The sequence below is a fragment of the Bufo gargarizans genome, chromosome 8 (genome assembly GCF_014858855.1).
Source record: "Bufo gargarizans isolate SCDJY-AF-19 chromosome 8, ASM1485885v1, whole genome shotgun sequence".
Lineage (NCBI taxonomy): Eukaryota > Metazoa > Chordata > Amphibia > Anura > Bufonidae > Bufo > Bufo gargarizans.
Genome location: NC_058087.1, coordinates 132,884,794 through 132,910,768, shown reverse-complemented (window position 1 = coordinate 132,910,768; position 25,975 = coordinate 132,884,794). Strand labels below are relative to the sequence as shown.

General features: G+C 44.4%; 1 protein-coding gene across 2 annotated transcripts in view; it reads right to left on the bottom strand.

Moving 5' to 3' along the window:
• The window catches only part of LOC122945692 (katanin interacting protein), a 205,555-nt gene that overhangs the window by 61,484 nt on the left and 118,096 nt on the right, over positions 1–25,975 (bottom strand). For both annotated transcript variants that reach the window (XM_044304839.1, XM_044304840.1), the window contains 4 exons: positions 25,582–25,747; positions 8,030–8,184; positions 7,507–7,568; positions 4,692–4,802 (listed from right to left, as the gene is read on the bottom strand). In XM_044304839.1, the coding sequence (XP_044160774.1) occupies positions 4,692–4,802; positions 7,507–7,568; positions 8,030–8,184; positions 25,582–25,747 (494 nt within the window). The remainder of the gene's footprint in view (positions 1–4,691; positions 4,803–7,506; positions 7,569–8,029; positions 8,185–25,581; positions 25,748–25,975) is intronic.

Sequence of the window (25,975 nt, the reverse complement as noted above, 5' to 3'; positions counted from 1 at the left end):
GCTGCCAGTGTTTTACAAATCACATATATTCTCCTGCAGACATGTTAGATTAAATTTACAAGGAGAATCTCTTGGAGCTTTAGGGCAATTTAAAGGGGTTTAGCAGTTCTTTTAAACTGATCCACTAGATAAATCATCAGTATCTGATCGGCGGGGGGTCCGACACCCAAGAGCCCTACCGATCAGCTGTTTGAGAAGGCAGCGGCACTGGCAGTAGTACCACGGCCTTCTCACTGCTTACCGCAGGCCCAGTGACGTCAGTGACTAGTATCACTGGCCTGGGCGAGGCTACGCTCCATTCAAGTGAACAGAGTTTAGCCCCTCCCAGGCCACTGATACTAGTCGTGACGTCACTGGGCCTGAGGGAAACTGAGAGAAGGCCGCGGCGCTCCTGGAGAGCCACTGCCTTCTTTAAAAGCTGATCGGCTGGGGTCCCGAGTGCCAATCAGATGCTGATGATCTATCCAGAGGATAGATCATCAGTTTAAAAGAATTGCAGAACCCCTTTAAGCATTGCCCTGTGCTTAGAACCGACATTGCCCATCACTATTGCTTTAGGAAAGAAGCTTTTCATCTTTTAAGCTGAATAAAATCTACCTGTGCTCCACCATGTGTCTCAAGAAAGACTGAATAGCTTAGCAACGATCTCAACTGAACATAGAGTCTGCATGTCACTGAACATGGAGGATTTAATCAAAAGCTTTTGTGGAAACCAAAGCCAGAATGGCCCATTTCTGAGTGCAGTAAGAAGATAAAGATTGTACAAGGTGGATAAATATTGTATTTTGCGTCAAAAAAATTTGCTTGCCAAGTCCAGCCCTGGCTGCAGCAGTCATGTCTCACTGTATTGGAATGTCACCGCTAGACCAAGAAGCAGAGAACGGAATTTAAGAAAGTTATTTGAGAGTCCAAATACAAGACCTGAAATATCTAAAATTTACAAGGTAATCTAAGGAGCACACATGAAAGATCCCAAGAAAGACCCAGAGAAATGGCAACAAGATGTTGGCCCCATCCAAGACACTGTTTGGAGAACATGACCTATGATCTGCTAAAATGTTTTTATCTGCAAACCACGATGAATCCATGCTGCTCCACTGGGTGCTATTTTATTCACTGTGCAACCCCCCCCCCCCCCCTCCCCCTCCATTTCCTCAATTATCAGGCCTGGCAATGCAAATATCAATTATCAGGCCTGGCAATGCAAATATCCAAGAAGACCAACACTCAGTGCTCAAGGGGGTGTAATGTTCACTGCCTTGATGCAGTATGGCCCAATAATTTGGGAATGGGGAGTCTTGACAGAAAAAAAATGGCACTGGATTATTCAGTGGAGTAACACCAAGTCATGGAAGTACACAGATTTAAGGTTTAAGCAGGCGACAGGCCCTCTTTAAATAGTGCTACTGTTATTTCCTATTTCATACAGAGGTTCTATGTACCTTTTTAATAGACATGGCCTTTTATTCTTCTGAATACATTTAAGGCTAGAGATTCTGCAAAATGCCATAGTGTCTTTCCAATATGGGTTTCTGACTCATACTGTATGTTGTGGAATAGCCCACAATGAAGATACTACTGGATCAGGGTGACTGATGAGATGAATCACTTATTTTACTGAAATCTTGCCCCCGATCCTGTGGTATATGCCATGGGGGAAAAGTATCCCTCTGGACAAAACTACTACAAGTGTGGGTATATAGTGCTCTAAATATGCAACTCATATGTAGCTTACGTCTTTATATTACTATACATGTACCCTCGTTTGTCTCATCAACGTTGACACATTCATGAAAGAATCTAAATCCCCAAAACAACAAACTGGACATTTTTTAAATGAATCTGGGGTATAACAAAATGAATCATTGTGAGTAATCCATTTGAACCTTTCTGTTTTCTGTCAGGCAGCTCAGGGTAAAGGCTGAGGTATTGGAATATTTATTTTTATATATATACTAGCTGATGACCCGGCATTGCTCAGGTATTTATTTATTGCAATTTTATATTAAATAACAGTGACTTTCACAGTGGCCGCCTCTTTAACGGTGACCATCCATTTAACAGTGACTTTCACAGTGGCCACCTCTTTAACGGTGACCACCCGTTTAACAGTGATTTTCACGGTAGTAGCCTTTTATACAGTGACTTTCACAGTGGCCGCCCCTTTAACAGTGACTTTTATGGTGGCTTCCCTTCTAACAGTGACTTTCACAGTGGCAGCCCTTTTTACAGTGACTTTCACAGTGGCTGCCCCTTTTAACGGTGACTGCCCCTTTAACAGTGACTTTCACAGTGGCTGCCCCTTTAATGGTGACCACCCCTTTAACAGTGACTTTCACAGTGGCTTTCCTTTTAACAGTGACCGCCCTTTAACAGAGACTTTCACGGTGGCAGCCCTTTTTACAGTGACTTTCACAGTGGCCGACCCTTTAACGGTGACCGCCCCTTTAACAGTTACTTTCACTGTGGCAGCCCTTTTTACAGTGAGTTTAACAGTGGCCGCCCCTTAAACGGTGACCACCCCTTTAACATTGACTTTTTCACAGTGGCCACCCCTTTAACGGTGACCGCCTCTTTAACAGTGACTTTCATGGTGGCTGCCCCTTTAACAATGACCGCCCCTTTAACAGTGACTTTCACGGTGGCTGCCCTTTTTACAGTGACTTTCACAGTGGCCGCCCCTTTAACGGTGACCGCCCCTTTAACAGGGACTTTGATGGTGGCCGCCCCTTTAACAGTTACTTTCACGATGGCTGCCCTTTTAACTGTGACCACCCCTTTAACAGAGACTTTCACAGTGACTGCCCCTTTAACAGTTAACTTCATAGTGCCTGCCCCTTTAATAGTGAACTCCATAGCGCCCGTCCGTTTAATAGTGGCCCCTGCCCCCATGCATTTAGCAGTGTAGTTGTGCCGTCATACGTCATGACTGAATATTTAAAGAGCTGCGAACTGCTAAAACCTGTGATCAGTTGTTATGGCAACCTGGAGTAGGACCTGCGAGCTTCTATTGGCTAATAAAGGGGCATTCTTTGGGAGTCTCGGGAACGGTAAGTCCTAGAAAGCTGAGACCCCCGCAAGATTTCTTTCCAGGTGGATGGTTGCGTTTTTTTTCGCAGAACATACATACATACACACACACACACATACGTCCTTTTTTTATATATATAGATGATATATGTCATTCTGCTAATGGTGTTTTTCTGTAATTGATGACGAAAAGCATTACATAAAATATAGGTTCATGGCTAGCAGAAGGTTGCCATGGGTAAACATGGAACGAATAACTAATCATTTTATCATCATACACATATTGGTTAGCCGTGTCCACGAGTTATGTCTCTGAGGCTACAAACTAAACAATGACCAAATGAAAGTATATGTTGTCGAATCTGTATTCAAGGTTTATGCGATCTCTAATGTCATTCTACAATTGATGTTTTATGTTCTCACAGCACAAAAGGATTATTCTGTATAAAACCCATTTCAGCATTTTAACATATGAAAAGAACAGTGGGGGTCATTTACAAACAAGCATATATATGTCACAGATTGCGGCGCAAAGGTGATCTGTGCCCCAATCTGCGACTTTTTCCCCTTTTCCGCCGGTCACACCAGGTCTAAAAAATAGGACGTGGAATGGGCGAGGATAGGCTGGCTAACAGGCCTATCTCAGTTATCATTTTCTATGCCTGTTTTAGGTAAGGGAGCTAATATAGATTTAGAGAAATGTTAAGTCTGTCTCCGGCCGGAGCCTCTACCTAATTTAGGCAGATGAACCACCAGCGCACTAGGGACAAGAGCGGCGTCTAAATTGCCAGTCTTCATAAGGGCAGTATGGTGGCTCAGTGGTTAGCAGTGAGGTTAGTGCTGGGGTGCTAAGTTCGAATACGACCAAGGACAACATCTGCATGGAGTTTGTATGTTCTCCCCGCGTTTGCGTGGGTTCCCTCTGGGTATTTTGTGTTCCTCCCACTCTCCAAATACATACTGACAGGGAATTTAGATTGTGAGCCCTTCGGGGACAGCGTGATGCTAATAGCTGTAAAGTGCTGCGGAATATAGTAGCGCTATATAAGTGCATAAAATAAATAAATAAATAAATAAAATGTCCCCCAGTGTGCACAGTTAAAGGGGTTATCCAACACCTATAATGCCCCCCAAAATACCCAGGCACGACATACAGGTTATATTCACCCCACACCCTGGCAGCTGCATCGCTCCTGGTGCCTGCACGGCTGCCGCTGCATCTCCCTGCTGCGTGGATCAAACATCCGGCGATGGGAGAGGGAGGGCGGTCCAACCAATAGCAGGCCACGACTGGAACGAGCCTCCCTAACGTCACCCGTGAAGCTAAGGAGGCTCGTTCCCGTCGCAACCTGCTATTGGCTTCCCCACCATCGCCGGATGTTTTGATCCGCTCGGAGGGGAGATGCAGCAGGAGCCGTGCAGACGTCAGGAGCGACACAGGTGTCGAAAAGCGGAGTAAGTATAACCTGTATGAGGTGCCTGGGCATTTTGGGGGGGAATTATAGGGGTTGGATAACCCTTTTAACTTTAAATTAGAGAAATTTCAATTCAGACATAAAAGCAAGCAGTCTGAAGAAAGCTCACGCCTTTTAAATCATGCACAATCAATCTAATAACTATGATCTACTGCAATAAAAAGCAAGATGAAATGAAAAGGATACTGTTCTCTGTGAGCTGGATTTTCTCTCCATGTTCATTGTACATCTCAAGACCATTCAGACCGACATAATAGGGGTCACCCCAGCTGGTAAGAAGCTGAAACTGGAAGATAACTGAACAAAGTTTTAAGGAAAAGACAAATGTATCTGTGATGTAGCCAAAATCTTGTCCGGCTGAACACCTGATGCATGCTGATTACCTGGTGCATTAGACTTCGGCCATCAGCTGGGTCATGTCTTAAAGGGGTTGAACAGTGGTATTTTTTTTTAAGTGGTTCACAGATTATTACAAATAAAAGGAAGCCATGCTCACTTCCCCACTTCCTGTTCCCAGCACCACAAACCAGAAATGCTAGGAAAGTTCCACTCAATCAACTGCTGACCACATTGCTGACTTACCTCAGCTAGTGATTGCCTGAGTGGGTCTTTCTTGGCATTTCTAGCAGGGGGATTGGCGTATGGAGTATAGCTCATTTTTTTTATTATTAGCCACCTGTTAGCCATATACAAAAAAAAATATTATATTACTAGACATGTATGACGTTAAAATGATTATCTGTCCTTACAAAATAAAGCAGAGAATTGCAGTGTCCAAACTTTATACAGTTGTGTTAAAAATAATAGCAGTGTGTTTAAAAAAGTGAATAAAGCTCAAAATCCTTCTAATAGCTTTTATTTCCATACACACAAATGTATTGGGAACACTACACATTCTATTCCAAATCAAAACATGAAGAAAAATATATCAAATTTGTGTTGTTCCTCTAAAAAAAAAGAATAGTGAATATTAGACTGTTCAAAAAAAATAGCAGTGTTTGTATTCTTCTTTACAAACATTCATTATATAAAATGAACACTGTTTGAAGATTTTGCTTTCCTTTGAATCACTTCACTAATATTTAGTTGTATAACCACTATTTCTGAGAACTGCTGTACATCTGTGTTGCATGGAGTCAACCAACTTCTGGCCCCTGTGAACAGGTATTCCAGCCCAGGATGATTGGACTACATTCCACAGTTCTTCTCTATTTCTTGGTTTTGCCTCAGAAACTGCTTTAAAAATCACCCCACAAGTTTTCTATTGGATTAAGATATTGGATTGGGCTGACCATTCCATAATGTCAATCTTGTTGGTCTGGAACCAAGATGTTGCACGTTTACTGGTGTGTTTGGGGTCGTTGTCTTGTTGGAACACCCATTTCAAGGGCATTTCCTCTTCGGCATAAGGCAGCATGACCTCTTCAAGGATTCTGATGTATTCAAACTGATCCATGATCCCTGGTATGCGATAAATAGGCCCAACATCGTAGTATGAGAAACATCCCCATACCATGATGCTTGCGTCACCATGCTTCACTGTCTTCACAGTGTACTGTGGCTTGAATTCAGTGTTGGGGGGGGGGTCGTCGTCTGACAAACTGTCTCCGGCCACTAGACCCCAAAATCACAATCTTACTTTCATCATTCCACAAAATGTTGCACCATTTATCTTTAGGCCAGTCAATGTGCTCTTTGGCAAATTGTAACCTCTTCAGCAGATGTCTTTTTTCAGCAGTGGGACTTTGCGGGGGCTTCTTGTAGATAGCTTGGCTTCACATAGGCGTCTTCTAATTCTAACAGTACTCACAGGTCTCTATAGACCTTCTTTGATCTTGAGTCCTTGCCATTTTGGCTATTCTTCTATCCATTTGAATGGTAGTTTTTCGCTTTCTTCCTAGTCTCTTAGGTTTTGGTTGCCATTTTAAAGCATTTGCGATCATTTTAGCTGAGCAGCCTATCATTTTCTGCACTTCTTTATATGTTTTCCCCTCTCCAATCAACTTTTTAATCAAGGTACGCTGATCTTCTCAACAATGTCTGGAACGACCCATTTTCCTCAGAATTTCAGAGAGAAATGCACTGTAACCAGCCTGCACAACATTTGCTGCCTTCCTTCAATAAGGGCAATAATTGCCACCTGTTTTTCAAAAAGATGAATGACCTCACTAATTGAACTCCACACTACTATTATTTTGAACATGCCCCTTTAGATAAGTGATTGAATTAGAGATCAGAATCAGCACCATGCATGTCATGACTGTTGGCTCTGTTGGATTTGTATTACTCTACTACACCTGCTAGTAAATGATTTGCCATGTAGAAATATCATTTCTACCAAAAACAGTGATTGATCAGGTTAGTGATGTCTGACTGCTATTATTTTGAACACAACTGTATAGTACCCTCTGTAGATTTCCACTTGTCCCTTCTGCAGCTTCCTCCTCTTATAGCAAGTCCATGGCACACAGAGAGATGCCCTTGCCCACAGCAGGCACGGGCCACCAACGACAGCAGGCACGGGCCACCAACATAGAAGTGATCTGAACTACAGTGCATGTATGCCACCTTTGGGTTTTTTTTGTTTGTTTTTTTACTGCATACAAAATACTGTACTAATGATTCACTTTTTTTTATTTGAAAAACAATTGTACTTATTAGTGTAAGGCTACATGCACACGACAGTGAAAAACGGACATGTGATGTACATTGTTTTAATGGCCATCACACGTCCGTTTTAAGATCAATGGTAGTCTATAGAGTTTTATTGACTGTCAGTTAAAAACGGACGTAAAAAAATAGTACATGTTCTATCTTGTCCGTTTTCACTGCCCCCATACAATTGAATGGGTCCATTTTTAACGTCCGTCTCTCAGAAAGGCATCAGTGAAAAATACGTCCATTAAAAATGTCAGTTTTCAACAGACTTTTTTTTCACTGTTGTGTGCATGTAGCCTCAAACTCAGAATTTTAGAAAAAATTCAACAGCTTAAAAGGATACAGCCACATGGCATCAACGGTGCTTCATAATCCATGGTAGCAGATTCAATGCATTTTATATTGCTGGAAAAAAAATATTGTAGTAAAATATGATAGCGCAGAAGTATTATTGCAGGATTTTTTTTTAAATCAACATATTCAAATATGTTTCTGGTTTATTTTTTTAGATTCAATTTTACATAAAGTAAATTTTAAGGAGCTTTCTGAGACTTTGATATTTACGGCCAATCCTCAGGACAGACCAGGACCTTCACCCAACAGCAGACTCAGTACTTGAGTATGTCTTACTCTACAGTATGTGGTTGCGATTTATGATACTCTGCAATGTGTGAAACTGTGATAACATTTTGACAGACCAGAACACCACCATGGCTAAAATGAGAGATTTTGATAATCACATATGAAGCCCACTAATATATAACAGGATTTAATAACAGAATATACTCTAGAGAAATAAAGTAGAAATGTCTTCTGTTGTTACTGTCATATGAATAAAAATTTTGAAGAGACATTTAGAAAGTTACCTTGATTGTTTATCACTAAGATGTTGCGTAACATAGTCAACAAAAAGAATCTCTTGAGCAAAATCAAAGTGACAGTTGCCAGGACCCTTGCGGATCAAAAATCCTTCAGGTGGAGAAATGCTGCATCCATCAAGCGTAACATGGACAATTTTAGCCTTTAAAAAAACAAAGATTGTTTTGGTTGATTGCAAAAAACACATTTATTTTAGCTATCAAAAGAAATTTACTGCATAAACAGAGTTTATCAGACATTATCCAAAAATGTTAAGACAATAACCAATGCTTACAAATCTGCTTCATACAGTTGCAAGAAAAAGTATGTGAACCCTTTGGAATGATGTGTATTTCTGCACAAATTGGTCATAAAATGTGATCCGATCTTCATCTAAGTCACAACAATAGACAATCGCAGTCCGCTTAAACTAATAACACACAAAGAATTAAATGTTACCATGTTTTTATTGAACGCACCATGTAAACATTCACAGTGCAGGTGGAAAAAGTATGTGAACCCTTGGATTTAATAACTGGTTGAACCTCCTCTGGCAGCAATAACTTCCACCAAACGTTTCCTGTAGTTGCAGATCAGATGTGCACAATGGTCAGGAGTAATTCTTGACCATTCCTCTTTACAGAACTGTTTCAGTTCAGCAATATTCTTGGGATATCTGGTGTGAATCGCTTTCTTGAGGTCATGCCACAGCAGCTCAATCGGGTTGAGGTCAGGACTCTGACTGGGCCACTCCAGAAGGTGTATTTTCTTCTGTTTAAGCCATTCTGTTGTTGATTTACTTCTATGCTTTGGGTTGTTGTCCTGTTGCAACACCCATCTTCTGTTGAGCTTCAGCTGGTGGACAGATGGCCTTAAGTTCTCCTGCAAAATGTATTGATAAACTTGGGAATTCATTTTTCCTTCGATGATAGCAATCCGTCCAGGCCCTGACGCAGCAAAGCAGCCCCAAACCATGATGCCCCCACCACCTTACTTCACGGTTGGGATGAGGTTTTGATGTTGGTGTGCTGTGCCTTTTTTTCTCCACATATAGTGTTGTGTGTTTCTTCCAAACAACTCAACTTTGGTTTCATCTGTCCACAGAATATTTTTCCAGTACTGCTGTGGAACATCCAGGTGCTCTTGTGCAAACTGTGAACGTGCAGCAATGTTTTTTTTTGTACAGCAGTGGCTTCCTCTGTGGTATCCTCCCATGAAATCCATTCTTGTTTAGTGTTTTACATATCGTAGATTCGCTAACAGTGATGTTAGCATATGCCAGAGACTTTTGAAAGTCTTTAGCTGGCCCTCTAGGATTCTTCTTCACCTCTTTGAGCAGTCTGCACTGTGCTCTTGTAGTCATCTTTACAGGACGGCCACTCCTAGTGAGAGTAGCAGCAGTGCTGAACTTTCTCCATTTATAGACAATTTGTCTTACCGTGGACTGCAAGGCTTTATGCAAGTCAACAATTCTTAATCGTAGGTCTTCTGAGAGCTCTTTTGTGCGAGGCATCATTCACATCAGGCAATGCTTCTTGTGAAAAGCAAACCCAGAACTGGTGTGTGTTTTTTATAGGGCATCTGTAACCAACACCTCCAATCTCATCTCATTGGTTGGAATCCAGTTGGCTGACACCCCACTCCAATTAGCTCTTTGAGATGTCATTAGTTTAGGGGTTCACATACTTTTTCCACCTGCACTGATAAATGTTTACATGGTGTGTTCAATAAAAACATGGTAACATTTAATTCTTTGTGTGTTATTAGTTTAAGCAGACTGTGATTGTCTATTGTTGTGACTTAGATGAAGATCAGATCACATTTTATGACCAATTTGTGCAGAAATCCATATCATTCCAAAGGGTTCACATACTTTTTCTTGCAACTGTATATAGTACACTCTAAAAGGGTTGAAAACAAAAATTGGCACCATTTAAATATGCAAGGAAATCTATACAGACTTATTAGAAGTCTAGATTTTCTAATAAAATAAGCTGTATCATCAAGACAATTCCTCTTTAAATAGGAAATGGCCCACAGATTAAGTGATCGCAGTAAGCCAAACTTCAGAAGCCCCTGGCGGTCAAGTGTTATGGCCGAGGGCAGTTATACTCAGCTACAGCAGGAGCAGTTTAGTATTACATGCCTAAGGATACTTTCACACTTGCGGCAGGACGGATCCGACAGGCTGTTCACCCTGTCAGATCCGTCCTTCCGCTATTTCGCCGTGCCGCCGCTCTGTCCCCATTGACTATAATGGGGACGGGGGCGGCGCTCCGGCGCAGTACGGCAGTGCACGGTGAAAGGCGGCCGGACTAAAAGTCCTGCATGTCCGACTTTTTAGTCCGGCGGCCTCTGACCGCGAACTGCTGTACTGCGCCGGAGCGCCGCCCCGTCCCCATTATAGTCAATGGAGATGGAGCGGCGGTCCGGTGGCACGGCGAAATAGCGGAAGGACTGATCCGACAGGGTGAACAGCCTGTCGGATCCGTCCTGCTGCAAGTGTGAAAGTACCCTTACATTCATCTGCAATATATGGACAGGTCAGATCTGCTAGACTGAGAGACTCAGTGGTTAGTGGCTCCTTGCTCTGCCTAAAGGTACGACCCCAAGGTGGAGCTGGCCACATGAAGCCAATTGATGCCACCTGCAGCAGCCAATGGCCACAAAATTTTACAGCAAAATCATCAGTTGCTGCAGGTGGTGTGACTTGGCTGCATGCAGCCATCTGCACCATGGGCTTATACCCTAAGGCTACAGCTACACAACGGCATTTGTTGTGCGACTATTCCAAGATGGATTTTTGGGCGACTGTCATGTAGCAGTCCAACACCATAAACTAGCATTATAAAATGTCGCAGTGTAGCCTTAGTCTAATAGACTGGGGTCCACAGCAGGCGATGCCCCTCCATCTTGGCTTCAACATCTTATTAAAAAGGGCATATGGAAAGTAGTTAGCTTCAATTTACGAGTCTAATAAACAGTCTCAATTTATACAAGACCCTGTACTTATTCGTTGCTCGTGTAAACATTGTTTCATTACATTTTAGAGATTTTAAAGAAAAGACCCCATTAGCATAGAACATTAGGTACAGAGTAGTAAAATTGCAGTTAAACAGCCATGATAATTAGTTAGTATAAACGTAAACCAAAAATAACAAAGCAATCTAAGATGACAAGTCACAGCATACATTTCCCATAACTGCTATTATGTTCTAAAAACAGTCTAGTTATGGACCAGATGTTCACTTCCATAGAAATATACACAAGTAAAGCAACTAGTGCTTTAATATCTACAGCATTCACCCATTTTGCTTACATGTATTCTTCTACTGAAGAAGCAGGATTGTTTTGCATGCATTTTTTTTTTTTTTATAGCAATATATTTAAAACAACACTGTCGAGTCAGTTTTTTTTTTTTTTCAAATAAGCTATGTATAGGAGGAATAACACTATACTTGGCCATTATAGGACTTGTATATTTTCACAAGGTTTTCCTCTGCCGCCTCCATCTCTAATAGTTAGTTTTCCCTGTGCTAAAGAGCGGAGACTAGCTGCTATGATGTCTCCCATACAGTGCACACAGAGTAGAGGAATTCTTGCTCTCCTGTCTGTAGCACACCCGCAGATGCAGCAAGGAGGACATTATACAGCAGTACTGAACAGTGTAGCTTTGAGTCCAGCACTGGGGTGATACAGTAAAATGCTTACTGGAACCAATAGCAGCGTCTATGAGTCTGTACCTCAGTCTCCCTCCCTTAGACTTCTATGGACAACATGTAAGCTGTTTCTGCACAATTGTAGCTGTGCACTGACAGTGCATTCTCACTGAAGGAGGCAGGCTACAGGATGAGAAGTGGCTAGTAAATGGATAAAGAAGCATTTTTCTGTAATAAAATACATTACAACGTTTCTTATAATCACTTATGCTATCACTTATGTCCCTGAAGAAGTGGTGCAAAACCTGTGTCTAGCAAGTCCTCAAGAATAAATTTTATATGCTGTTTTGCAATTTTTAATCCTGTAAGTGCAGTAAAGCATTTTTGAAGATACTTGTGTTTTACGGTATGTCACTATGCTGTGCTGTTCTTGACTGATGGATATTGCAGAAGACACAGACACAGGTAGATCCAGCTTCCCAGATTGATTGCAGCATCAAACTGGTAGAGTTGAAGGATGGTCTAGGATAGACAACATGTGTTACCCATCTCTGAGATATTTCTTGTTGCTCTTGCGGCACGGATCCGGTAATATTGAACAATTGACTGTGAGACTCTAGACCTATTCTTCAGGATCCTGCTGCCATGATTACACAGGGACCGCATAATTATTTTAGTGTATATGAGAGAATAGGCCACTTCCTATTGGCTTGCATATAGAGTGCTATGTACTACTAAAGGGCTGTATGTGTCAGAACAATCTGGTGCTGCATATCTCACTATAGTGCTTTGCTGCTTGTCTTACTATAGGACTATATATATATTTTTGAAGAAAATGGACTGCACTCCAATTAAAAGTGAAAAATAGTGAACTTTTATTCACCCATATTGTGGCAACTTTTCTTCAAGTTACATTATTGGGGTGTTGCCGCGGCCCCTGTGGACACTGCACCCGCTTCCTGGTTGGTGCTCCCGCTGGACTTTTCTAATATATATATATATATATATATATAAAAAAAACTGGGCCCCAAATATCACTATAGGCTTATATATAACATTATGGTGCTCCCTGTTAGAGTTGAGCGGACACCTGGATGTTCGGGTTCGAGAAGTTCGGCCGAACTTCCCGGAAATGTTCGGGTTCGGGATCCGAACTTCGTCCCGAACCCGAACCCCATTGAAGTCAATGGGGACCCAAACTTTTCGACACTAAAAAGGCTGTAAAACAGCCCAGGAAAGGGCTAGAGGGCTGCAAAAGGCAGCAACATGTAGGCAATTCCCCTGCAAACAAATGTGGATAGGGAAATGAATAAAAATAAAAATAAAATAAATAAAAATTAACCAATATCAATTGGAGAGAGGTCCCATAGCAGAGAATCTGGCTTCACGTCACCCACCACTGGAACAGTCCATTCTCAGAAATTTAGGCCCTGGCACCCAGGCAGAGGAGAGAGGTCCCGTAACAGAGAATCTGTCTTCATGTCAGCAGAGAATCAGTCTGCATGTCATAGCAGAGAATCAGGCTTCACGTCAGCCACCACTGTAACAGTCCATTGTCATAAATTTAGGCCCTGGAACCCAGGCAGAGGAGAGAGGTCCCATAACACAGAATCTGGCTTCATGTCAGCAGATAATCAGTCTTCATATCATAGCAGAGAATCAGGCTTCACGTCACCCACCACTGTAACAGTCCATTGTCATAAATTTAGGCCCCGGCACCCAGGCAGAGGAGAGAGGTCCCATAACACAGAATCTGGCTTCATGTCAGCAGAGAATCAGTCTGCATGTCATAGCAGAGAATCAGGCTTCACGTCAGCCACCACTGTAACAGTCCATTGTCATAAATTTAGGCCCTGACACCCAGTCAGAGGAGAGAGGTCCCATAACACAGAATCTGGCTTCATGTCAGCAGAGAATCAGTCTGCATGTCATAGCAGAGAATCAGGCTTCACGTCAGCCACCACTGCAACAGTCCATTGTCAGATATTTAGGCCCAGCACCCAGGCAGAGGAGAGAGGTCCCATAACACAGAATCTGTCTTCATGTCAGCAGAGAATCAGTCTGCATGTCATAGCAGAGAATCAGGCTTCACATCAGCCACCACTGCAACAGTCCATTGTCAGATATTTAGGCCCAGCACCCAGGCAGAGGAGAGAGGTCCCATAACACAGAATCTGGCTTCATGTCACCAGAGAATCAGTCTTCATGTCATAGCATAGAATCAGGCTTCACGTCACCCACCACTGTAACAGTCCATTATCATAAATTTAGGCCCCGGCACCCAGTCAGAGGAGAGAGGTCCCATAACACAGAATCTGGCTTCATGTCAGCAGAGAATCAGTCTTCATATCATAGCAGAGAATCAGGCTTCACGTCACCCACCACTGTAACAGTCCATTGTCATAAATTTAGGCCCCGGCACCCAGGCAGAGGAGAGAGGTCCCATAACACAGAATCTGGCTTCATGTCACCAGAGAATCAGTCTTCATGTCATAGCAGAGAATCAGGCTTCACGTCAGCCACCACTGCAACAGTCCATTGTCATATATTTAGGCCCAGCACCCAGGCAGAGGAGAGAGGTCCCGTAACAGAGGATCTGGCTTCATGTCAGCAGAGAATCAGTCTGCATGTCATAGCAGAGAATCAGGCTTCACGCCAGCCACCACCGCAACAGTCCATTGTCATATATTTAGGCCCAGCACACAGGCAGAGGAGAGAGGTCCCGTAACAGAGAATCTGTCTTCATGTCAGCAGAGAATTAGTCTGCATGTCATAGCAGAGAATCAGGCTTCACGTCACCCACCACTGTAACAGTCCATTGTCATATATTTAGGCCCAGCACACAGGCAGAGGAGAGAGGTCCCGTAACAGAGAATCTGTCTTCATGTCACCAGAGAATCAGTCTGCATGTCATAGCAGAGAATCAGGCTTCACATCACCCAACATTGGAACAGTCCATTGGCATATATTTAGGCCCCGGCACCCAGACAGAGGAGAGGTTCATTCAACTTTGGGTAGCCTCGCAATATAATGGTAAAATGAAAATAAAAATAGGATTGAATGAGGAAGTGCCCTGGAGTACAATAATATATGGTTAAGGGGAGGTAGTTAATGTCTAATCTGCACAAGGGATGGACAGGTCCTGTGGGATCCATGCCTGGTTCATTTTTATGAACGTCAGCTTGTCCACATTGGCTGTAGACAGGCGGCTGCGTTTGTCTGTAATGACGCCCCCTGCCGTGCTGAACGTTCAGACAGAACGTTGGCCGCCGGGCAGGCCAGCACCTCCAAAGGCATAAAAGGCTAGCTCTGGCCACGTGGACAATTTAGAGACCTAGAAGTTGAATGGGGCCGAACCATCAGTCAGTACGTGGAGGGGTGTGCACACGTACTGTTCCACCATGTTAGTGAAATGTTGCCTCCTGCTAACACGTTGCGTATCAGGTGGTGGTGCAGTTAGCTGTGGCGTGTTGACAAAACTTTTCCACATCTCTGCCATGCTAACCCTGCCCTCAGAGGAGCTGGCCATGACACAGCTGCCTTGGGGACCTCTTGCTCCTCCTCTGCCTTGGCCTTGGGCTTCCACTTGTTCCCCTGTGACATTTGGGAATGCTCTCAGTAGCGCGTCTACCAACGTGCGCTTGTACTCGCGCATCTTCCTATCACGCTCCAGTGCAGGAAGTAAGGTGGGCACATTGTCTTTGTACCGTGGATCCAGCAGGGTGGCAACCCAGTAGTCCGCACACGTTAAAATGTGGGCAACTCTGCTGTCGTTGCGCAGGCACTGCAGCATGTAGTCGCTCATGTGTGCCAGGCTGCCCAGGGGTAAGGACAAGCTGTCCTCTGTGGGAGGCGTATCGTCATCGTCCTGCCTTTCCCCCCAGCCACGCACCAGTGATGGGCCCGACCATGCTTCATCCTCATCCTCCTCCACCTCCTCCTCATCCTCGTCCTCCAGTAGTGGGCCCTGGCTGGGCACACTTGTACCTGGCCTCTGCTGTTGCAAAAAACCTCCCTCTGAGTAACTTCGAAGAGACTGGCCTGAAAGTGCTAAAAATGACCCCTCTTCCTCCTCCTGGGCCACCTCCTCTTCCATCATCGCCCTAAGTGTTTTCTCAAGGAGACATAGAAGTGGTATTGTAACGTTGATAACGGCGTCATCGCCACTGGCCATGTTGGTGGAGTACTCGAAACAGCGCAACAGGGCACACAGGTCTCGCATGGAGGCCCAGTCATTGGTGGTGAAGTGGTGCTGTTCCGCAGTGCGACTGACCCGTGCGTGCTGCAGCTGAAACTCCACTATGGCCTGCTGCTGCTCGCACAGTCTGTCCAGCATGTGCAAGGTGGAGTTCCACCTGGTGGGCACGTCGCATATGAGGCAGTGAGCGGGAAGGCCGAAGTTACGCTGTAGCGCAGACAGGCGAGCAGCGGCAGGATGTGAACGCCGGAAGCGCGAACAGACGGCCCGCACTTTATGCAGCAGCTCTGACATGTCGGGGTAGTTGTGAATGAACTTCTGCACCACCAAATTCAGCACATGCGCCAGGCAAGGGATGTGCGTCAAACCGGCTAGTCCCAGAGCTGCAACGAGATTTCGCCCATTATCGCACACCACCAGGCCGGGCTTGAGGCTCACCGGCAGCAACCACTCGTCGGTCTGTTGTTCTATACCACGCCACAACTCCTGTGCGGTGTGGGGCCTGTCCCCCAAACATATGAGTTTCAGAATGGCCTGCTGACATTTACCCCGGGCTGTGCTGAAGTTGGTGGTGAAGGTGTGTGGCTGACTGGATGAGCAGGTAGAAGAAGAGGAGGAGGAAGCCGAGAAGGAGGAGGTGGCAACAGGAGGCAAAGAATGTTGCCCTGCGATCCTTGGCGGCGGAAGGACGTGCGCAAAACAGCTCTCCGCCTGGGGCCCAGATGCCACTACATTTACCCAGTGTGCAGTTAGGGAGATATAGCGTCCCTGGCCGTGCTTACTGGTCCACGTATCTGTGGTTAGGTGGACCTTGCTACAGATGGCGTTGCGCAGTGCACACTTGATTTTATCGGATACTTGGTTGTGCAGGGAAGGCACGGCTCTCTTGGAGAAGTAGTGGCGGCTGGGAACAACATACTGTGGGACAGCAAGCGACATGAGCTGTTTGAAGCTGTCTGTGTCCACCAGCCTAAATGACAGCATTTCATAGGCCAGTAGTTTAGAAATGCTGGCATTCAGGGCCAGGGATCAAGGGTGGCTAGGTGGGAATTTACGCTTTCTCTCAAATGTTTGTGAGATGGAGAGCTGAACGCTGCCGTGTGACATGGTTGAGATGCTTGGTGATGGAGGTGGTGGTGGTGGTGTTGGTGGTACATCCCCTGTTTGCTGGGCAGCAGGTGCCAACGTTCCTCCAGAGGCGGAGGAAGAAGCCGAGGCGGCAGCAGGAGAAGAGGCCGAGGCGGCAGCAGCAGAAGAGGCCGAGGCGGCAGCAGCAGAAGAGGTAGCAGGGGGAGCCTGAGTGACTTCCTTGCTTTTAAGGTGTTTACTCCACTGCAGTTCATGCTTTGCATGCAGGTGCCTGGTCATGTAGGTTGTGCTAAGGTTCAGAACGTTAATGCCTCGCTTCAGGCTCTGATGGCACAGCGTGCAAACCACTCGGGTCTTGTCGTCAGCACATTGTTTGAAGAAGTGCCATGCCAGGGAACTCCTTGAAGCTGCCTTTGGGGTGCTCGGTCCCAGATGGTGGCGGTCAGTAGCAGGCGGAGTCTCTTGGCGGCGGGTGTTCTGCTTTTGCCCACTGCTCCCTCTTTTGCTACGCTGTTGGCTCGGTCTCACCACTGCCTCTTCCTCCGAACTGTGAAAGTCAGTGGCACGACCTTCATTCCATGTGGGGTCTAGGACCTCATCGTCCCCTGCATCGTCTTCCACCCAGTCTTGATCCCTGACCTCCTGTTCAGTCTGCACACTGCAGAAAGACGCAGCAGTTGGCACCTGTGTTTTGTCATCATCAGAGACTTGCTGAGGTGGTATTCCCATGTCCTCATCATCAGGAAACATAAGTGGTTGTGCGTCAGTGCATTCTATGTCTTCCACCGCTGGGGAAGGGCTAGGTGGATGCCCTTGGGAAACCCTGCCAGCAGAGTCTTCAAACAGCATAAGAGACTGCTGCATAACTTGAGGCTCAGACAGTTTCCCTGATATGCATGGGGGTGATGTGACAGACTGATGGGGTTGGTTTTCAGGCGCCATCTGTGCGCTTTCTGCAGAAGACTGGGTGGGAGATAATGTGAACGTGCTGGATCCACTGTCGGCCACCCAATTGACTAATGCCTGTACCTGCTCAGGCCTTACCATCCTTAGAATGGCATTGGGCCCCACCATATATCGCTGTAAATTCTGGCGGCTACTGGGACCTGAGGTAGTTGGTACACTAGGACGTGTGGATGTGGCAGAACGGCCACGTCCTCTCCCAGCATCAGAGGGTCCACTAACACCACCACAACCATGTCCACGTCCGCGTCCCTTACTAGATGTTTTCCTCATTGTTATCGTTCACCACAACAACAAAAATATTATTTGGCCCAATGTATTGAATTCAAATTCAGGCCTTTTTTTACAGACACCTAACACTATCTGGCTATCTATTTAGGTACCGTATTACACTAATACAGGCACAGCAGTAACCACCGATTTAGCTGACTATGAATTTGAGGCCTAGTATTTAGGCGCTGGGTGACAGGTATACGTTTTACGGACAGAATTAGACTGGGATATGCACAGTAGCGTGTGTGTGAAGTTATTGAGAATGACCCTATCAGCACCTTGATTCTGATATACCCTTTTAGGGATGTATTTAAAGTAGGCCTGATACAGCAGAAACCACTAAATTAGGAAATTGCGAAATTGGGAATTGTATTTCAACCCAGAACAAAAACTGTGCTTTGACGGACACTAAATAACTTGACCAGCTACAGCAGTAATGACAGATTTAGCTGGATATAAATTTGAGGCCTAGTATTTAGGTGCTGGGTGACAGGTATAGGTTTACTGACAGAATTAGACTTGGAAATGCACAGTAGCGGGTGTGTGAAGTTATTCTGAATGACCCTATGTGCACCTTGAATATGATATACCCTTTTAGGGATAGATTTCAAATAGTTCTGATACAGCAGAAACCACTAAATTATGAAATTGCTAAATTGGGAATTGTATATCAACCCAGAACAAAAAATGTGCTTTGACGGACACTAAATAACTTGACCAGCCACAACAGTACAGCAGTAACGACAGATTTAGCTGGATATAAATTTGAGGCCTAGTATTTAGGCGCTGGGTGACAGGTATAGGTTTACTGACAGAATTAGACTGGGATATGGCCAAAAAATAACCACACTATTGATAGTTAAATGCACTTGGTGTGACAGCTTGACCAACCACACTACTGAGGGTCAAATGCACTTGGTGACAGGCGCAGCTTGCCCCTGATGTAGTATATGGCCAAAAAATAACCAGACTATTGTTGGTTAAATGCACTTGGTGTGACAGCTTCACACTGATGTAGGAATTAGCCAAAAAACAACCACACCATTAAGGGTTAAATGCACTTGGTCGCAGCTTGTGCTGGCACACCACAAGACACAAAATGGCCGCCGATCACCCCAGAAAAAAGTGACTGACAAACGGTCTGGGCAGCCTAAAAACAGTGAGCAATTGAGTATCAGCAGCTCAATGATCCACAGCTGCAGATCGATCAATTAATCAAGTCCTTTGGAGGAGTTAATCTGCCTAATCTCGCCCTACTGTCGCAGCCGGAACCTCTCCCTATGCTGATCAGAGCAGAGTGACGGGCGGCGCTATGTGACTCCAGCTTAAATAGAGGCTGGGTCACATGGTGCTCTGGCCAATCACAGCCATGCCAATAGTAGGCATGGCTGTGACGGCCTCTTGGGGCAAGTAGTATGACGCTTGTTGATTGGCTGCTTTGCAGCCTTTCAAAAAGCGCCAAGAAAGCGACGAACACCGAACCCAAACCCGGACTTTTACGAAAATGTCCGGGTTCGGGTCCGTGTCACGGACACCCCAAAATTCGGTACGAACCCAAACTATACAGTTCGGGTTCGCTCATCCCTACTCCCTGTTTGACTATAGAGCAAGATATTAGGGTTGGGTGCTCTATCTTGCTGTCTTTAAAGGGTATTCCTCTGTAGCTTTGCATTGACTCCATATATTACCAATGTGGCACCGGTTGATAGTTTGCTGACCCCGTCTCAATCTACTTTGTGACTGCTTTGCACTTTGGAATGTTCTATTAAAGGGGTTATCCAACACTATAGCAGACCTCACAGTGTGGATTACCCACGGTGGTGATCGTACTTACCAGGTCCCCAACGCTGGGTTTGGTCTCCATGGCTTGATGGCAAGCTCTTCATCTCCTTGCTGCACTAATATCAACATCTTGATGACATGGGAGGGGGGGTAGTCTGGGGCACGTGACCGATGCAACCACTAATTAGCTGCAGCGGTCACATGCCCCCATGGCCCCCTTCCCTGATATTAGCGTGTAGAGCCTGCCGTGGAGTCACTGAGACCAAACCCAGCGGTCCCAGAAAAGTATGATCACCACCACAGGTCAGCCACTCACTGAGGTCTGCTACAGTGTTTCACAACCACCTTTAAATACAAAGAAAGACATATGTGTGTATTCTCTTCTACAGAAAATCCATAATTCATCTCTCTGTGCTATCATATAACTCCACAGAAGCTCACTGGCCGTGAAACCAAATAATGACTTTCCGCTAAATTACAATGAAGTATTCTGAAGTAAGTGGTTATTTGGAAACAATTGGTTATTATCTTTGAGAAGCTTTCCTGACGAGAAGCTTGCACTCCCCTGATTTCAGATGTTACATTAGCAGTAAGCCTAAGTACAGCATATAATACTGATATAACACAAAGCAGAGGCTATAACCTCAGAATACCGTTATTACCTGAGAGCTTTACCATTAAGGAAATTGCCAGCACAGGCTAGCACAGTAGTTCACAGGCATTTTGATGCTGTACATGAGTCCAAGGATAATCTCTAATTTACATGTGGACACAAAGCAGATATTTATCTTTTATTGGTTTCTCACATAAACTGAAATTCTCGCTATAACTTCATAAATGACAATCTTTTTGTCATTTTGCTGACAAGTGACATTCACTGAAAATAAAAACACCACCCAATAAAAAGGCCCATATGCTGCACTTCTCCATGAGGCTAAGGGAGGGTTTGAGCCACAGGATTTGCCATCTGGCTGTCCAGGGCTGCATTGGTATACCTACAATTTGGATGTCACTGTGTTTTCCGGTCTTTTTCTCTTTAGTTTTGATCTCCCAACAGACCTGTGATCAGTTTTATTGTTTCAGTATTTTACAGTCCAGCTAGTTATTACTCTTTGGCTCGGAGGGAGGCCTTCTTTTGCACATATATGGTGGGTCTTTTCACAGACTACCATATGTTTTTTTCTGTGTACAGTGTTCTAACATTACGTGGGTTGAAGGTGCAGTCCCTTTTTGTCTTGACCTTCAAACCCTTCCGGGCGTCCCGGTTATTTCAAGTTATCCCCTATCCACAAGAAATGAATGGAGCATCGGATTAAGCCTGCGCTCTGCCACTCCATTCATCTCTATGGGACTGCAGGAAAAAGCCCACTGCATGTAATCGCCTATATCTGCCAGACTCCTAAAGGTGAATGGAGGTGTGGTGCCTAACATGCTGCTCTATTCATCTCTGCGGACAAGGTCAACTTAAATAACTGGAATAACCCTGACCAATTGTCCTTTTTTCCATCCCTGTCTTCCAAGGGCCATAATATTTTTACATTTTTGTAGTATGAGGGTTTATTGTTCTGCAGGTTAAGGCTACTTTCACACTGGCGTTTCTGGGTTCGTTTGTGAAATCCGTTTCAGGGCTCTGACAAGGGGCCCAAAACGGATCAGTTCAGCCCCAATGCATTCAGAATGGATAAGGATCCGCTCAGAATGCATCAGTTTTGCTCTGTTGCGCCTCCATTCCACTCTGGAGGCGGACATCAAAACGCTGCTTGCAATACAGATCCAATTGGATGTTACCAGTTGTGGTTATGCCCCTGGCACGGTCTGGCATAGGCAGCACTGATTGGATACTGTCAGGGAAAAAAAAGTTACTGTATTTTTCACCCTATAAAACGCACCTGATAAGATGCAACTAGGTTTTAGAGAGGGAAAATAAGAAATATCCTTTTCATCAGACCTCAGAACAGACACCCAGTCTTCTTCAGATCTGAGATCAGACCCCCATATCAGATCACAGAGCCAAACGGATCCGTCCTGACTTACAATGTAAGTCAATGGGGACGGATCAGTTTTCACTGACACAATATGGTGCAACTGAAAACGGATCCGTCCCCCATTGACTTTCAGTGTAAGTCAGGACGGATCAGTTTTGACTTAGACTTTTTTTTTTTTTTTTAAGAATAATGCAAACGGATCCATTTTGAACGGATACAAGCGTTTGCATTATCTGTGCGGATCTGTCTGTGCAGATAGAAGACGGATCCGCACCGAAGGCAGGTGTGAAAGTAGCCCAAGTTGTAGTGCGCGCACAATGACCTGTATATGCAATCAGGCTGCAGTGCCGGGCAGTCCAGAAAAGACTAAGGCCCCTCTCACAAGGGCGAGATTTCCGCGTGGGTGCTCTGCGTGAGGTGAACGCAATTCATTTCTATGGGGCTGTGCACATGAGCGTTGATTTTCCCACATCACTTGTGCGTTGCATTAAAATCACAGCATGTTCTATATTCTGAGTTTCTTACGCAACGCAGGCCCTACAGAAGTGAATGGGGCTGCGTGAAAATCGCAAGCATCCGCAAGCAAGTGAGGAAGCGGTGCGATTTTCACGCATGGTTGCTAGGAGACGATCGGGATGGAGACCAGATCATTATTATTTTCCCTTATAACATGGTTATAAGGGGAAATAATAGCATTCTTAATACAGAATGCATAGTACAATAGGGTCGGAGGAGTTAAAAAAAAAAATAATAATAATAATAATAATTTAAGTCACCTTAATCCACTTGCTTGCGCAGCCCGGCTTCTCTTCTGTCTTCATCTTTGCTGTGCACAGGAAAAGGACCTTTTATGACGTCACTACGCTCATCACATGGTCCATCACTTGATCCATCACCATGGTAATGAATCATGTGATGAGTGCAGTGACGTCATCAAAGGTCCTATTCCTCAAAAGAAGAAGACAAGCAAGACGAGCAAGTGGATTAAGGTGAGTTAAATTATTATTATTTTTTAACCCCTCCAGCGCTATTTGACTATGCATTCTGTATTAAGAATGCTATTATTTTCCCTTATAACCATGTTATAAGGGAAAATAATACAGTCTACACAACACCGAAACCAAACCCGAACTTCTGTGAAGAAGTTCGGGTTTGGGTACCAAACATACCGATTTTTCTCACGCGCGTGCAAAATGCATAACAATGTTTTGCACTCGCGCAGAAAAATTGCACATGTTGATGCAACGCACCCGCATCTTTTTCTGCAACGCCCGTGTGAAACCAGCCTAAGGAGTGGTGAGTGCAGGAAAGACTTTCAGATCTGCAGGGTGCCCGTGGAGTAGAAGAGGTATTTATTTATCTCTGATGGGGGTCTGATCTGAGGTCTGACATGAGGGTCTGATCTGATTTTGGGGTCTGATCTGAGGTCTAAAATGGTGGTCTGAACCTGATATGGAGGTCTGATCTAATATGGGGGTCTGATGTGAGCTGCGATGGGGGTCTGATCTAATATGGAGGGCTGATCTGATATTACAGGGAGTGCAGAATTATTAGGCAAATGAGTATGATGTGCATCTCTGTAATGAGAAGGGGTGTGGTCTAATGACATCAACACCCTATATCGGGTGTGCATAATTATTAGGCAACTTCCTTTCCTTTGGCAAAATGGGTCAAAAGAGGGAATTGACAGGCTCAGAAAAGTCAAAAATAGTGAGATATCTTGCAGAGGGATGCAGCACTCTTAAAATTGCAAAGCTTCTGAAGCGTGATCATCGAACAATCAAGCGTTTCATTCAAAATAGTCAACAGGGTCGCAAGAAGCGTGTGGAAAAACCAAGGCGCAAAATAACTGCCCATGAACTGAGAAAAGTCAAGCGTGCAGCTGCCAAGATGCCACTTGCCACCAGTTTGGCCATATTTCAGAGCTGCAACATCACTGGAGTGCCCAAAAGCACAAGGTGTGCAATACTCAGAGACATGGCCAAGGTAAGAGAGGCTGAAAGACGACCACCACTGAACAAGACACACAAGCTGAAACGTCAAGACTGGGCCAAGAAATATCTCAAGACTGATTTTTCTAAGGTTTTATGGACTGATGAAATGAGAGTGAGTCTTGATGGGCCAGATGGATGGGCCCGTGGCTGGATTGGTAAAGGGCAGAGAGCTCCAGTCCGACTCAGACGCCAGAAAGGTGGAGGTGGAGTACTGGTTTGGGCTGGTATCATCAAAGATGAGCTTGTGGGGCCTTTTCGGGTTGAGGATGGAGTCAAGCTCAACTCCCAGTCCTACTGCCAGTTTCTGGAAGACACCTTCTTCAAGCAGTGGTACAGGAAGAAGTCTGCATCCTTCAAGAAAAACATGATTTTCATGCAGGACAATGCTCCATCACACGCGTCCAAGTACTCCACAGCGTGGCTGGCAAGAAAGGGTATAAAAGAAGAAAATCTAATGACATGGCCTCCTTGTTCACCTGATCTGAACCCCATTGAGAACCTGTGGTCCATCATCAAATGTGAGATTTACAAGGAGGGAAAACAGTACACCTCTCTGAACAGTGTCTGGGAGGCTGTAGTTGCTGCTGCACGCAATGTTGATGGTGAACAGATCAAAACACTGACAGAATCCATGGATGGCAGGCTTTTGAGTGTCCTTGCAAAGAAAGGTGGCTATATTGGTCACTGATTTGTTTTTGAATGTCAGAAATGTATATTTGTGAATGTTGAGATGTTATATTGGTTTCACTGGTAAAAATAAATAATTGAAATGGGTATATATTTGTTTTTTGTTAAGTTGCCTAATAATTATGCACAGTAATAGTCACCTGCACACACAGATATCCCCCTAAAATAGCTAAAACTAAAAACAAACTAAAAACTACTTCCAAAAATATTCAGCTTTGATATTAATGAGTTTTTTGGGTTCATTGAGAACATGGTTGTTGTTCAATAATAAAATTAATCCTCAAAAATACAACTTGCCTAATAATTCTGCACTCCCTGTATGTCTGATCTGAGGTCTGACATGTGGGTCTGATCTTATATGGGGGTCTGGTCTGAGGTTTAATGTGGAGATCTAATCTCAAAGCTGAAGAAGACTGGGTGTCTGTTCTGAGGTCTGATGAAAAATATATTCCTTATTTTCCTCCTCTAAAACCTAGGTGCATCTTATCATCAGGTGCGTTTTATAGGGTGAAAAATACAGTAACTGTTTTCCCCTGACAGTATCCAATCAGTGCCTATGCCAGACGGTGCAGGGGCATACCCACAACTGGCAACATCCAGCAGACTGCTAGCAATTCATTATTCATATACTTCTAGCAGGAATAATATAGGAATAGAACAACATAGAGTCATAAGAATAGATGCTGCAGAATTGTTAGAACATAGGGAAGGCTAGTAGTTACTAAAAGAGACATTTCAAGAGTGGTGACATGTTTTCTTTAAGAAGCAGGTGAAAAAAAGGAACCGTTGGCAGTGATGATGCCTTAGCACTCACTCAAGATATATTTTCTGCTGTTTGAAGATGCTACAGAAAGTATAGTTCAATTTTCTTATTCCCTGTGTCCTTGTAATACAATATTCATTTACAAAGTGAAATGTAAAAAGCATTACCCCTCTGTATGTGTCCTCAGCAGATTTATTGTAATTCCAAAACCTCAGTCCTGCGACCACTCCAGCTTTATCAAAATTGATGGTGATTGTGTGATTTTCTCCACAGGTAAATGGGATAAGCCACATGTGAGAATCCTCACTGGTGATGTTCACACCATCAATGAGCCTAGAAAAGAAAGCACAGGGATGCTACCGAAAATGAAGTAAAGGAAATATATAAATTGCACAGAAAATTCCCAAATATCTACAGCTTTTAGAGAAACAAAATATAAAAGTGGGTACGTTCTCGGAGGCCCGCTAGGAATAAACATCAACTGAAAGCCTCATTCACACGTCCACGTCCCCATCCATTTCAATGTATGCATTCAGACATCAGTGTTTTAGCACTGTCCGT